Raw genomic sequence first — 15,966 nt, 5'->3', positions numbered from 1 at the left:
ACCATGAGAAAAATGACCCCTTGATATCTACAAAGTGGTACAAGGACATTGCTATTTCAAGTGACCCGATAGCAGAAGCTTTAAGTAAGGAGTCCCCAGCTCTTCCTCTCCTGTCATCTCCATGTTTTCCCAGTGACCTTTCTGTAGCATTTCACATTGACCACCCCTTAAATGTTCTGTCCTTCCTGGGTTTTCATGACACCACTCCTTCCTGGTTCTTGTCTGGCAGGTCCATCTCAGTTTCCTTTCTAGCATCGTTATCCAGGTGTCAGCCCCTTATGTGTGTGTCTACCCCAGTGCTCTGTCCTGTGTCATGTTCTCTTTGTATACTTTTGTTTGAGGGCTCTCCTTAGCTCTGTAACGATTGGAATGACACCACCTACTGGAGACTTACTGTAGAAAAGCTCCACCATGAGGTGAAGGTCTCTGAGGGCAAGACCATGCATCTTTTCTTTGGCATCAGGAAGTGACGTTTGCTTGTGGGAGGAAGAAGGGGGAAGGCTGGTGTGCTGGCTGACGCTCTTTCCTGTGGACTCTGGGAGAGAGCGGCGCTAGGAATGCGCTCTCCCTTTAATAGATAAATGAATGTAGGCCTTTCTCTCTCTCTTTACCAAATTCTCATTCTCCTTAATAAATGCTTAAAAGTCTCTCTTGCTAAAGCTTATAATTTATTGGTGACCACTCATTAGATATTTTAGACAGACTCGATAGAATTTTACCCTTTACAGCTCCCATGGATTCAGCTGTGATTTGTGTGTGGAAGATTCTTCTACATATCCAGCCCCATCTCCCTCTGGAACTCTGTATGCTGCCTCCAGCTGTCTTGGTGTTTCATAGATATGGCATGTCCTAAAGAGAACTCAAAATATAAACTTCTCTTAAAGCCCATGATAAGCTCCATTCTCCCACTAGACAGATTTCACATCCTGCTCTTATATGTGCTTCATTTAAGTCACACTGGCTTCCTTGCCTCAGTGCCTTTACAGATCCTCAATTAAAGTGCCACTTCCTACACGAGACCTTTCCTCATCCCCTGTAGCATATATTGCTTCTTCACCCCTGGTGCAGTGCTTGTTCTCTTGTTGGTACTTAATAAATGCTCCTTGAATTGAACTAATGTGTTTTTTTCTTCTTGTTTTGGTGAAGAATTACTTTTCATATCCCTGAAGAGGTCATTAGGGGTAGTGGTGGTTGGAGGGAATTCCTGAATAAAATCTTGAATGGAATGGGGAAAAGGTGGGATACCCCCTACCCCCTTTACTCCTTTCCTTTTTGAGAATCCCAGTAAACTATGGAGAAGGGGAAATGTGGTGGCAGGAAAAGACTTGAAATATACCAATAAACAGATTTGAGATCTGCTTGATTGAGAACTTTTAAAAAGGCAGTAAGTTTGTACTAAGGCAGAAAGTTTTTAAATGTGTAAAGTCCTGTCAGATTTCTGCCATTCATTCAAGAAGAAAAGCAAAAGCAAAAGAAGAAAATTCCCTGTTGACTTCCTGTTCTCCTAAACTCAAGAGGAATGAAGTGTTAGCTTTTATCAGGAAGACCTGTGTTCAAATCCTGCCAAAGATTTGCTGCATTACCCTCGACAAATTTCTTAACTTCTCTGTTCCTTGGTTTTGTCATCTGACTAATGAGGGATTGGACTCTAAGCTTTAAGGTTCCTTCTAGCTCCAGATCTATCCTTCAGTCCTACAAGGACTGAATTATAGCTTTCCATGGATCCTATGTGCAAATAAGTAGAGTATAACAGGGGCAGACTAAACCAATCTATGTTTGGATTTTTCATATAGTTTTCAGCCTGATGAATAATTGTGGTGTTTTTCTGCATATTAGCCTTAATATGGGGCATTCATTTTTTATACACACACACACACACACACACACACACACACACACACACACACATATACATATACATATATATATATTTTTTTAATTTTATTTTACAACAAACATTTTTTAAAATTTCTTCCAGTTACATGTGAGGGTAGTTTTCAACATTCATTTTCATAAGATTTAGAGTTCCAAATTTTTCTCCCTCCCTCCCTTTCCTCCCCGCTCCACAATATCGTAACCAGGTTATATATGTACAATCCGCAAGTGTTCTTTTTATCAGTTCTTTCTATGGGGGTGCATAGTAAGCTTCCTCATTAGTTCCTTGGGATTGTCTTGGATCATTGCATTGCTGAGAGTAGTTAAGTCACTCACAGTTGCTCATTGAACAATACTGCTGTCACTACACACAATGTCCTCCCAGTTCTGCTCACTTCACTATACATCAATGTTCATTAGTCTTTCCAGGTTTTTCTGGGATCATCCTGTTTGTCATTTCCTGTAGCACAAGACCATTCCACTACAATCATATAGCACAGCTTTTTCCATCATTCCTCATTTGATGGGCATTCCCTTTATTCTCAATTCTTAGCCTCCACCAAGAGTTGCTATAAATATTTTTTGTACAATTTTTCCCCCTTTTCTCTTTTTCATGATTATTATTGTTAACTGTTTCCCTTCCATCCTATTCCCTTCCCTATGATAATTATTCTATTATCCCTCTTCTTTCATTCTATCACTCTTCAAAACGGATTTGCTTCTGTCTGTCCCCTCCCCCCTCTGCCCTTCTTTTGCCCCTCTCTCTATCCCCTTCCCCTCCTATTTTCCTGCCGGGTTAGAGAGATTACTCCACCCAATTGAGTGTGTACATTATTCCCTCCTTGGGCCAATTCTAATGAGATTGAGGTCTTTGAGCCAATTGTGATGAGTGTTAGGCTCATTTACTACCCAGATTAAATAGATTACCCCACCCAGTTGGGTGTGTGTGTTAGTCCCTCCTTGAGGCAGCTCTGATGAGTTTAAGGTCTTTGAGCCTTTTCTGATGAGTGTAAAATTCATTTACTGCCCTGCTCCTCTCCAATCTCTTCCCCCACTCCATAAGCCTTTTCCTGTTTCTTTCATGTAGGATTTCACCTCTGCCCTTCCCCCTCCCCCAGTGCATTCCCTTCACCCCTCAATTTAACCCTAAAGATATCATCACCTAGCTAGGTGACACAGTGGACAAAACATCACCCCTGGACCCAGGGGTATCCCAGCCAAAACCTGGCCTCAGACACAAGACAGTCACCCACTGTACGACCCCAGGTATGTCCCCCAGCTCCAATTTTTTTTTTTAAATGGGTCTTGTATTTGGAAGTCACATTTGCCATTCAGTTCAGGTCTTTTCACAGACACAAGACAGTCACCCACTGTACGACCCCAGGTATGTTCCCCCAGCTCCATTTTTTTTTTTTAAATGGGTCTTGTATTTGGAAGTCACATTTGCCATTCAGTTCAGGTCTTTTGATCACAAATATCTGAAAGTCTTCTTTTTCATTAAAGTCCCATTTTTTTCTGCTGAAAGATTATGCTGAGTTTTGCTGGGTAGGTTATTCTTGGTTGTAATCCCATTTTCTTTGCCCTCTGGAATATCATATTCCATGTAGAAGGTGCTAGATCTTGTGCTATCCTGACTAGGGCTCCACAGTACTTGAATTCTTTCTTTTTGGCAGCTTGCAATATTTTCTCCTTGACTTTGGCTATAATATTCCTAGGAGTTTTCCTTTTGGGATCTCTTTCTGGAGGTGATTGGTGGATTCTTTCAATTTCTATTTTAGTTGCTTCTTCTAGGATTTCAGGACAATTTTCCCTGAGAATATCTTGGAAGATGGTGTCTAAGCTCTTTCCTTGATCATGGTTTTCAGTTAGACCAATAATTTTCAAATTATCTCTCCTGGACCTATTTTCCAGGTCAGCACTTTTTCCCAGAAGATATTTCACATTGCCCTCTATATTTTTTATTCATTTGGATGTGCTTTATTGTGTCTTGGTTTCTCATAAAGTCACTAGCTTCCTCATTCAATCCTCATTCTTAGGCAATTATTTTCATCAGAGAGCTTTTGTACCTCCTTTTCCATTTGGCCAATTTGACTTTTCAAGCTGTTGACTTTTTTCTCATGTCTTTCCTGCATCACCCTCATTTCTCTTTCCATTTTTTTCCTCTATCTCTCTAACTTTATCTTCAAAGTCCTTTTTGAGCACCTCTATTGCCTGAGACAAATTCATATTTTTCTTGGAAGCTTTAGATATAGGGGCCCTGATGTTGACATCTTCCTCTGAGGGTGCACCTCTGTCTTCCTTGTTACTGAAGAAACTTTCTATGGTCCTCATCTTTGTCTGCTCATCTTGCCTTTCTTTTACTAGACTTTTAGCTCCTTAAAGTGGGGCACTGTTTCCAGGCTTCACTATCCCAAGCTTAAGAGGTCCCAGGTGATATGATTTAAGGAGGATCAGGTTCTTCACTGGCCTGTTTCCTGGTCCTTAGATGACCCCAGACCAACTTGCTAATCAACCAACTTTGTGTGTTGTGGTTGTCAGCTCTGACGAGCCTGTGCCCCTCCCCAACCTGGGCCACTGCTACTGGAGCCTACCTCCTGGTTCTCAGCAGGGGTAAAAAAATCCAAGTTCTGCCTTGGCACCAGCATAGACTCCTGTAGTCTCCCCCTGCCCAGGGCTCAGCCCACTCACCAGACTGTGAGTTTAGTTCCAGACAACACTGGTGCTTCAGCTGATTCAGAGGCTCTGGGGGTCTCCTTCTCTGGTGAGGCCTTCCTGGGACTGGATCTGTGTCAGGGTGACTGTGGGGTTGGGCTCAACTCCTGTATCAGCACAGCAGCTCCCTTCTGACCTTCCAAGCTGTTCTTAGTTAGAAGATGATTTCAGCACATTCTTCTGTGAGTTTTGCTGCTCCGGGGATTTTCCTATGGCGTTATTTAGATGTTTTTTGGAGTGATTGTCTCATAAGTTAGGGAGCTCACTACCTTTCCTCTGCCATCTTGGCTCTGCCCCTGAACTCCATTCATTATATATTTAGTGGTCCTTTTTTTTTTTTCATTTATTTGTCTGTTTTTGTGGGGCAATGAGGATTAAGTGACTTGTTCAGGCTCACACAGCTAGTAAGTGTCAAAAGTCTGAGTCTGGATTTGAACTCAGATCTCCTGAATCCAGGGCCATTGCTTTATCCACTGTGCCACCTAGTTTCCCAGTCTTTTTTTTTCCATAATCCGTTTTTTCTATTTATGTAGAACTTTTTAAAAGTGCTTTACCTTCTATCATTTTTCTTAAGTCATTTTGTTCAAGGCAGGATTCTAGGCTTATTTTATTCTTGTATAATTATGAACTTTAGGAAATTCACAAATAATCTTAGCTGCATTTCACTTTAGGAGTTGAAGACTAGTAGGTAGAGGTACTGCTATAGATGGATGCCACAGGTGAAGGGCAGTCAGTCAACAAACATTTGTTAACCAACTTTGTGCCAGGTACTGAGCTATGTAAGTGCTATGGATAAAAAGAAATGAGCTCAGGATCTTCATGGGGGAGACAACATGCAAACAGCTATCTATAAACAAGCTATATTCAGGGTAAATTGGCTAATCAATGGGCATTAAAATTATAGGTGCTTCTGTCAAAGGTGAGGCTTTAGGCTTCTGTAGAAGGTGAGGTTTTAGCTGGAAAAAGTTCAGGTAAAAGGAAGACACAGAACTGAGTTCTGCATCATTGTGAAGCTGTAGTTAACCAGGATTTATAAGCAGGACTTTGCAATTTTCTGTTTTTCCTTTAGGAGTAAGAAGTAAATGACAAGAAAAACAAACTGACCTTTAAAAAAAAAATTCCAGGGCATGTTTGGAATCAGGGTAGATTCAGACCATCTACAATCCTACAAAACAAGAATAAATGTTTGGAGAAAACCTGACTCCCTACAAAAATTTCAGTAATAAGAGATTATTTCAGTTATATTCACTAAGACAAGAAGGCAGGCTCCTACATTTTCAAAAATATTTTCAACAAAGATTGAAACAAAAGGGCTTAAACTAGCTGGAAAGATAGAAGGAATACTGGATTTGGAGTAAATTGTAAGACGTGGATTCTCATCCCAAATCTGGCACTTAACTTATCACTTTGTGTAGCCATGGTTAAGTTCCTTAACTTCTCTTGACCTCGCTTGGCTCATCTGTAAAGAGAAGGTTGGACTGGATCCAGTTCTACATCTTTGACCCTACCATCTAGTTAAACTGTACTATGCCACTCCAGCAAATTGTACTTGAATGGTGCATATCTGATCGGGTCTGTTTAGGTGCTTAGACAAACTTAGTTCTAGTTTGTATTGGTTTTTGGCTCTTTTTATATTGCCTTTTATTCGACTGTTAGTTGCACTTGTAGCTCAGTGGTTAATTTCCCAAGTAAGTAAAGATAAGTGTTTGTCAGGTGAACTAGGAAGGGTTATCTTTGAGACCGGCCTGCAATAATGTTCCTCAGAGTACAGCCTGATAGGCTCATGGTTCATAGAGGATTTCTTTTGGATTAATAGTGTTTTGGAGGTGTGAGGAGGATGGCCTTCCTGGCAGCACCTATTTTAATGTGGTTGAGAAAGACAGGCAACCAGAAGCTGTGAAGGAATGATGACATCCCAGAAAGGAAGGCCTAAAAAGAAAAGGGCTTAAGGGCGAAGAGGTGGGAGAGATGACTAAAAATCTAGATGCTTAAGACATTTTTGGAAAAAGGTTAGATCAAATCCAGCCTCAGACACTTGACACTAGCTGTGTGACCCTGGGCAAGTCACTTAACCCTCATTGCCCCACAAAAAATCCCCCCAAAAAAAAACAAAAAGAAAGAAAGAAAGGAGAAAGGTTAGATACCCTTAGTTTAGATAATGAAATAGGATTATTTCTGAGTGGAAATCATGTGACTTGAGAAACAGAATCTATTTCAATACAGCCCTTGACTTTAGCAGTTATTAATGTGTTGTAGGGGAAAGCGTGCTGAACAAGGTGGCTCAAGCTCTGTGTTCTAGTCATATCCAGCATTGCTGCAAACTAGTTGGATGACCTCAGTCAACCCACCCTTTCTAATCCTCAATTTCCTAACGTGTAAAATGAGGATTAGAAGAGAGGGGCAATTTTTGAGTGAAAGAGGAAAACAAAATACTCATTTTTTCAGCATAAAGTACTTTTGCTGAATCTGTGCTGACATAGGAAAAGAGAAAAGAGTGATGACTTCTCGTTCCTACCACCTTTCCTCCTGAGTCAACTCTTCATGAAAAGATCTGCATTTCTTTTCTTCCCATACCCCTTCCTCCTAAATCAGGTAGTTTTGCTTTTTTTTTTTGAAAAAGAGACAGCAAGCTTGGAGTCAGGAAGAGTGCACTTAAAATCTGGCCTAAAATCAGGCACTTCCTCATTGTGTGACTTTGGACAAGCCACTTAATCTCTATTTGCTTTAGTTTTCTCAACTGCGAGATGAGGATAATGACAGCATCTACTTCTTAAGAGTTGTGAGGATCTATGCCATACTTGTGCTGGTGCTTAGCATAGTGCCTGACCCATAGCAAGTGCTAAATAAATGCCTGTTCTCTTCCCCCTTCCCCGGATTTCTGTTTAGAATGGAGGGAGTAGGGAATATGATAGGATTGTGGAAAACTGAATCATGGTAAGTTAGGGAGAAGAATGCTCCTTATTTTTTGTTTGTCCGACAGAGGCTTGGGCTATATAATATGGTCTAGGAGAAAGCCATTGCGGGCTCTGACCCCAGTTACTTGTCTGTCAGCTTTATTAGAATGTCATTATCAGCGAAGCAAGTGTCTTTGAAGCTAAATTGTTAGTATTCCTTTGAGAGTTTTTGGTTTTATTTTTTACTGTCTGTGCTAGGGATAGAACTAGAGATTCTACCCCTCAAAGCACAAATAAATCTTAGTATAGGCTGGCTCTGAGAGGAAAGATCACTCTAATTGTTCTTTCTGTTATTTGTACCTGACGGTCTTTATATAACCTTATTTTTTAAGACTGGCATCTGAAGGAATTCTTCCTATTCTGGTTAACCCATTCTTCACAGTATGGGACAATTTAGTCTAAAGGGATGGGGCACCTTATTACTGTACATACATTGGGCAAAAATAGGTTTTTATCCCATGGACATTTTCCCCTTGCCCCTTTCCCCCAAAACTATTTTCTTGCTATTACTATTTGTTCCCCATCTGTTTTTAGAAGGCAGATAAGCTTTTAGAAAATGAGCTGTAATTATCGAAGTTGTTGACAAGGACTTTTTTGGTAAACATAAACCCCAGTGTGCAGTGTGTGATAACAAAGATTCCTTTTTCAGAGCAGCTGCTCCTATTTGCTATATGGTTGAAATTTACCTTCAAAAAGAAATCATATTAGTTTTCTTAGAGAAAGTTTTCAGAATTTAAAATGTTGATACTGGCACCATAATATACCTAAGGAATCATAAATCAGTTTTATTTTATTTTATTTTTTAGTGAGGCAATGGGGGTTAAGTGACTTGCCCAGGGTCACACAGCTAGTAAGTGTCAAGTGTCTGAGGCCAGATTTGAACTCAGGTGCTCCTGACTCCAGGGCCGGTGCTCTATCCACTCTGCCACCTAGCTGCCCCAAATCAGTTTTATTTTAATGGGAATTATTTTTCAGTTATTTAAAAATCATTCTCTATAGTTTAATGGCTTTGATTAAAATGAACAAAGTATTTGAAGTCTTAAGCTTATGAAAAACAAACTTTTAAATGTTTAAATTGTAGCTTGTTTCTGTGCCATACCAATATGAGTAAAGTGCATAGTTTGTTACTAAATTATACCATCAAAATTGGTTACTAATCACATTTGTCAGGAGAAGGGGAAGGAGGAGGAGGAAAGGAAAAACATACAATTGACAGTGAAGTTTGGTGTAATCTAGACACCAGCTTTACTATGTTGGTTCCTCCAGACCCCAACCCCCTCAGTCCCCAAGAATCCTTTGGTCTATTTAGATCTTATCTAGGAGTTAGAGGACCTGGTTTTACATTTACTGCCTTTGTGATTGTGGTCAAGTCACATAGCCTCTCTGGGATTCAGTTTCTTTACTTACAACACGATGATTTGGTCAGATGACTCTAAGCCTTCTTCCATCTCTGAATCTTTGGTTCTGAGATTTTGATTTTCTCCATTATGTTGCTGCAGGATGGGATGGTATCTGGCTTGAGAATGGGCACCATTTTATAGCCCTTGAGAAGCTGCTTTGTCTTTTGAGAGGTGGTATATTTCAGTTACATTTTCTGAAGGTAGGGCATTGGGAATCAATCTTGACTTTTTCTCGGCGGGATGGGCTTCTCCACTTGGAGACTTTAAGGTAAATTCTCTGTTAAAAAGGAGAAGATTGGTTTATAGCTTTCATCACTGCTATTAATCCTCATTGTGGATGTTCTGTATTGAATATGAACTAGATCCATACTGAGATGCAGGAGAGGGCATATCTTCTGGAAGTGTTCTACTATTCTAATATTCATTGATCATAGGAATTAGAGCTAGGATGATCTAGTACAACTGCATCATGTCCATCTGACCAGAATAAATTTTGTCTTCAAGAAGCCATCATTTCAAGGGTATTTTTTTTTAATGATTTTGAACTCACTAGGTTTTTTGATATGTTGCTGTGTCTTAAAAAAAGTCATAATCTGCTGGACAGACCTGGTGATAAACTTTCTTGAATTTAGCTTGACTGATAAAATAAACTAAAGAAGATTTGCTGGTACTTAGAGGGATCTTTATTTGTCTCTGGTTTTGAACCTGACCTTTTTGGGTGAAAGTCCTGTAATTGGGCAGCCTCTATTTTTACCTCAGACCCTGGGATCAAGGAGCTAATATGAGTCTAATGAGTCTAATGTATAGGGAGTGTAGGGCTTGCAGTGATTAAAGAAAACCGTTCCATGTTGACTTTCCTTAAGGTGTCATCTAAAGCAGCCTGGAGAATGCTAAGAAAACTAAGCAGATAGACATGGTTTATAAGTACTTGTTGCTCCTTTGACTTGAGAAGTTCTTAGTTTTTCTTAGACTATGAAGTCACTACTTAAAATGTTTTTGGCCAGTGTTGCTTTTGAGGTTGAGACTTGCCCAGCATCATATATATCAGAGGTGTGTGTGTGTGTGTGTATTTTTTTTCCCTTTCCTCACCTCGCCCCTCAAAAAAAGATGGACATTTTGATGTTACAGTCAAAATAGGAATAGTTAATGTCTTATATGTTGGCCGTTTAGGATTAAATTGAAATGAAGCTTTCTTGCCTGAACTGAGGGAGAAAATTGCCTCTTTTCTCCAGAAATGCTATACATATGAAGATATTCCTTCGAGGAGATTAATGGGGGTGTGGGTGGGGTAGAGGGAAGGTGGAGAAGAAGACTAAGACTACATGTACAAGATATTCACCAAAGTTTTCAGCTTATTAGAATCCACTTGAGGGTTAAGTTGGTGTTGTAGATTGAATGCTAGATTTGGAATCAAGAAGACTTGAGTTTGAATTCTGCCCGAGACTTCTCATTCTCAGTCAAATAACCACTCATACTCAGTTTTCTCATCTGTAGAGTGGGGATACTAGCACCGACCTCACGGAGTTTTTGTAAGAGTAAAATTAAATAATACATTTAAAGTGTTTTTCAAACCTTAAAGTGCTGTATAAACATTAGTTTTATTTTTGTCCTTGTCCCTGGTGTTCTCTTGACTACCCCTTAGTAAATAAGATGCTTGTGTGATTGAATCATTGTGTGAATTACTGAGCCTGGTCTAGACAGAAGAGAGACTTAGCAGGAGAGGGTAGTAATCAAAGCTGCCATGGGGTTATTTTCACATTTTTCCTGTCCCTTCTAATTCTTAAACTTTCCACCTCCACTTAATTAAAATAATTTCGATTCATTGTCCTAGATTGAACAGTATTGCATGTACAGATTTAATAAGCTGTTTTTTAAAGATAAATTTTTTATCTTTTGTTTTTCATGCTTTTCCTGCCTCTTTTATAGAGCCATCCATCTCTTATAATAAAGAAGAAAAAACAGTTCAGCAAAACTGATCAGCACATAGGAAAAATGCTACATCTGTAGCATTGCACATCCATAGTCCAACACCTTTGTGGAAAAGAAAGCACATTTTTTTTTTGTTTTCTAATTTACTTTTTTAAATAGTATTTTAAATTTTTTTCCAATTACATGTAAAGATAGTTTTCAGCATTCATTTTTGTAAGATTTTGAGTTCCAAATTTTTCTCATTCCTTCCCTTCTTTCTTTCCTCACCTCTGAAGCCAGCAAGCAACCTGATAATAGGTCATACAGTACAATCAGGTTAAACATATTTCATATTAGTCATGTTGTGAGAGAAGAATCAGAACAAAAGTGGAAAACCACAGGAAAGAAACAAATAAAAAACAACAAAAGTGAAAATAGTATGCTTCAATCAGCATTAAGACTCCATAGTTTTCTTTTGGGATGTGGAGAGCATTTTCCATCATGGGTCTTTGTCTTTTGGCATCGTCTTAGATCACTGTATTGCTGAGAAGAGCTAAATCTATTACAGTTGTTCATCACACAGTGTATTGTGTACAATGTTCTCTTGGTTCTGCTCATTTCACTCAGCATCAGTTCATGTAAGTCTTTCCAGGTTTTTCTTAAATCAGGAGTACATTTTTGATACTTTCATTCTGCTCAGCCATGGAAATATTGATTTAAAAAGGGCCCATTAATGTGGGACAAAGGGATGTTTTTATTCCTACCTTACAAACAGCAGTATAGTCTATATCAGTATTTCCCAGTTAGTCATACTACAGAACTCTAAAATGATGATTTACAGTTCCATGAACTTTCTGAGCCTCTTTTGTATATCTCAGATGTTTAAATGGATGTATAATCTGCTTCCTGTGAAGCAGATCACAAGCCATCCATGCTAGCCCAGCCCGTGCAACTCTTTCACCCCTTTTCTGACTTTGCTGTCATTGTCCACCCAGTGTGCTGGGCACCTTCCTTGTTTTCTCTTGTCATTGCAAGGAAACCATGCAAGTCCACAGGCTGTCCATGGAACAGCTTTCTTTTCTTTTTTTTTTTTTTTTTCAGGGCAATGAGGATTAAGTGACTTGTCCAGGGTCACACAGTAAGCGTCAAGTGTCTGGGGCTGGATTTGAACTTAGGTCCTCCTGAATCCAGGGCTGGTGCTTTATCCACTGCATCACCTAGCTGCCCTCAATCATCTTTCATTTTTGCTGTGTAACCCACCCTTGTTCTTTTTGGCTGATGTATTTGTGTAATGTCTTATACTCTCATGGTCCTCAATAATTCCATTTTTCTAATAGGTGGCATTCTGCCTACACCCACCATGTACCTTTCTGTTGCCTTCTAGGTTATACTTATTTTCAGAACTTTAGAGATTGTGATGTTCTGTAACTTGTAGACATACAACCTTAATATCACACTGACTCAAAGATGTAGAGAATACAAGATCCCACTGTGGTTATTTGTTGACTGTATAAAAACATTTCAACATTTAATTTGGTAGAACATCTTGCTGCCTTCAAGGCTTTTCAAGAAGGTGTCTCCCATGCATATGTCACAATTATATAATACTTGAAAGGTATAGCATCAAATATTTGAGACTGTTTCAGGGGGTCTGTGAGGTCAAACTACTTTCAAAATAATACTTAGATGTTTTAATTTTGCATATAGTAAATATCGGTAAATATAACCTATATAAACAGAAGCTTTTTTTTTTTTGGTGGTGGAGTGAATCCCAATAATTTTTAAGAGTGTTAAAAGGTCTTGAGACCAGAAAATTTGAAAACTTCTGGGTAATAGAGAATTGCTCTGAGTCAAGAAGGTTTAATATCTATCTTTCTTTTATACTCTCTGATCCTGATACTCTGTGATACTTTACCTCTTAGTGCCCCAGGCAACTTTTGTCAAGATTAATTTAGCTGTACAGAGCAGGTTCTATCTCCATCCCTAGTTAGCTGGATCACTGAGAGAGCCACCCTCCCCCCATCAGTATAAATACCTTGGATAGAGATTGCAGATGGAGAATGGCTTGGGCCTGACATGAACAAGGTTGCCTGGATTTCATTGGGGAAGTAGCAGCAGAGTCCTTTTCGTGACTCCCAACTTTTCCCTGAAACGAAGACCCAATTTTTTAATACCACTATCCTATTGATGCACTTACGTGAGTCATAACACACACACACACACACACACTAAATTCTTCAAAATAAGCAGATTTATTTTAGTACTAAAATAGGTAGGGTGGGGTCTTACGGTAGAGATTTATGAATGTCAGGTTAAAAAGCCTATCCTGTAGGATGATGAGCTTTTGAGGGGCTTTTTATGAGGGGATAATGTGGTCAGACTGTCTTATATTAGAAGACTAATTCTGATAGTGTATGCAAGTCGGATGGGTGCAAGGGACAGGCAGGAGGGGAGAACAGCTAAGAGATTGTTAAAATTGTGCAGGTGAGAGGCGATGCAGCCCTGAATCAGGTGCTGGACATGGTGATGAACATAAAATTTATTTTCGAGGTAGAACCAACAGGATTTGACAACTGATTGATTCGATGTGGCAGGTTATGGTGAGGGAAGAGTCCAAGACTGCTGAGGTTTGAGCCTTGGTGCTATTGTCAACCAAGATGCTGCAGTTAGGAGAGACAGGTAAGTTCTGTTGAAGTAGATGCATGCATACCCAGAAAGGCAGGCATGAAAAAAAATATTGGATTTAAAATTTGGGGAAAAATCATAACTGGTGCACATCTTGCCAAGAGAACAAAATAATCTCTGGACTTCTGTCCCCTTTTAGCCGCACTGGAGCGAAACTTCTTTTTCCATCCTTTGCTGGGGCTCAGCCTCTGCATCAAATGGAATATTTCAGTGTAGAAACACAGCTTTTCTCGGTGGAATAGTTCATTTACCAACAGTTAATTAGACAATACAGAGTGTGTGGTGTGTATACACATGTATGCTAGATGGCACACAGTCCTTGGAGCCAGGCAGACCTGAGTTCAAATTCTGCCTTAGCCATTTAGCTAGCTTAGCTGTCTGATCCTAGGCAAGTCACTTAACCTTTTATCAGCCTCAGTTTCCTCTTCTGCAACATGAGAAGAAGAAGAAGAATAGCACCTGCCTCACAGGATTGTTGTAAGGATGCGTACAAAGCACTTCAAAAAACTTAAAGCACTATGTGAATGTGATAATGATGATGCAGCATGTGTGTACCCATAGTACATTTTCAGGGCTAATTGAGAGATGTGAAATATTCATATTCCCTAGAACCTCAGGTTAGGTGTCAGCAGGTTATCTTGTTCAACCTTTGACTGAGATTGGCCCTTTGGTCAATTGTAGTCTAATTTCCTTTCTTAGATAGTCAGGAAAGCAGAGACTGAAAGAATAAGATCTGTGGGCAGGAATAGAGATCGGATGGTTTCATCAGACGAGCGTGGAACTGATTTTGAAGACCTAGCTGGCCTTGGTTAACAGTCGCTGGGAGGAAGTCTAACTTTACAAACCTATATACCGGCCTGCTCTGGAATTAAACAGGGAATTGTAGGTGCTATTATTCCTGTTTCAAATGTGTACATATGTGAAAACTGTTTTCTTTTGGAATTGAATTCAGCTTGTTCCATGTGCCCCTCTTGACTCCACAGTCCAGATGCCCAGCTTTTTCGAGCCAGAGAACTTATTTTTCTCTAGCTACTATACTCAGCTGTCTTTCCTTTTCTCCACTCTTAGTCACACAATTGGATATTCTTATTTTTCCAACTTGGTCACATTGTTTAATAAATTTTTCCTTTTGCCTTCCTCTCCTGAACTGGGATCCTGCAGTTTCATGATTATTAAATGCAATAATGATAGAGCCAATTTTAGTGCTCAGACTTACTTGACTTCTAGTTGTAATCATTTATGTCAGGGATGGGAGGTCGTGATTATTTTGCAAAGCAAAACCAACTTTTCTGAATTTGGGGGAATGGTTACAATAGGGCTCCAAGCTCCCTTGCTTACCTCACCAAACTTCAGCTTTTGTAGAAGCACATATGCCTTTGCAGGCATCTACTTTTCATTCTGAAGGTACTGGTGTGTCTTGGAAGCAAAGGGTCTGATTTAGACTGTTTACCTTCTTCTGAGAACTGGTTCTTCTCATCTACCAAATTGAAAGCAATTTTGGATGGGTAATGAGGTACAGTTTATTGCTGATCTTCTCTTCCTATGCTAATTGTGTGAGTACTTTACAGAGAAGTTCATTTCACTAACTCCCTACTGCTAGCAGGAGAAAGAGGTTAGGTTGTACAGGTTTTGATGACTTTTCTAGTATCAAGGGTTCTCCTGATTTATGGAGAGGTTGAATGGCATTGTGGAAAGAATATGGCCTCAGAGTGGGAAGACTTGGATCCTCCCTGTTTCCTTCTTGGCTGTGACACAAGTGGTGACCTTGGGCCAGTTGTCAATCCTCTAGGATGTTGTAGAGGGAGCTTAGCAAGTTCTTTTACAGTGTTTATGCTGTGTGATTGATACTTAATTTGCAGGTCTTTGTTTCTTTATTTGTGAAATGGGCGTACTACCTGCCTACCTATGGTTGTAGGATCAGTGGAAATGAATGGGAAAGCTCTTAATAAAACAGTATAACTTTTGTCCAGGTGACAGATTTTTTTTTCATGGCCCCGGACAAGGATATCCGAATGAAAAAGTCTTTCTCCTTCCCTCTATTTATCACACATTCAGCTCCTCTAGACAGAGGGGTAAAGTGAAAAAACCCTCCTACCATTTGGAGTCAGGTTCTGGCTTTGAATTCTAGCTCTGCCATTTACTTCGTATATGATCATGGTCAAGGGAGAACTTGTCTGTTTTGTAATATGCAAAATGAGAGGGTTGAATTCAGTGACTTAAGGTCCCTTCCACCTCTAAATCTAGGGTTTAGTGATCATCAGTCCCTTCAGAGCCAATACTTTGTTGTATCTTGAACCAGCCTGCTCAGCAAAGAATAGTGTACGGTTCTGTTTATTTTTAATCAATGGTCCTCCCTCTGAATTGTTTTAGGACTCCTCCACTTGGGTTTTTCTGTTTTGCATGGATTCTTTGTTCATCTGGGCTTCCTTTGT

General features: G+C 39.7%; 1 protein-coding gene across 4 annotated transcripts in view; it reads left to right on the top strand.

The window, feature by feature from the left end:
• NPTN (neuroplastin) overlaps nt 1-15,966 on the top strand; it is a 75,333-nt gene that overhangs the window by 23,096 nt on the left and 36,271 nt on the right. The window contains exon 1 of one of the 4 annotated variants that reach the window (XM_043989368.1): nt 13,492-13,528. The exons of the other annotated variants lie outside the window; for them this stretch is intronic. Coding sequence (XP_043845303.1) covers nt 13,507-13,528 — 22 coding nt within the window. The 5' untranslated portion in view covers nt 13,492-13,506. Of the gene's footprint in view, nt 1-13,491; nt 13,529-15,966 lie in introns of those variants that run through there. 4 annotated transcript variants of the gene reach the window in all.

The sequence above is a fragment of the Dromiciops gliroides genome, chromosome 2 (genome assembly GCF_019393635.1).
Source record: "Dromiciops gliroides isolate mDroGli1 chromosome 2, mDroGli1.pri, whole genome shotgun sequence".
NCBI classification, from domain to species: Eukaryota; Metazoa; Chordata; class Mammalia; order Microbiotheria; family Microbiotheriidae; genus Dromiciops; species Dromiciops gliroides.
The sequence above is the reverse complement of the archived record's forward strand: the minus strand, read 5'-3'. Positions and strand labels throughout refer to the sequence as shown.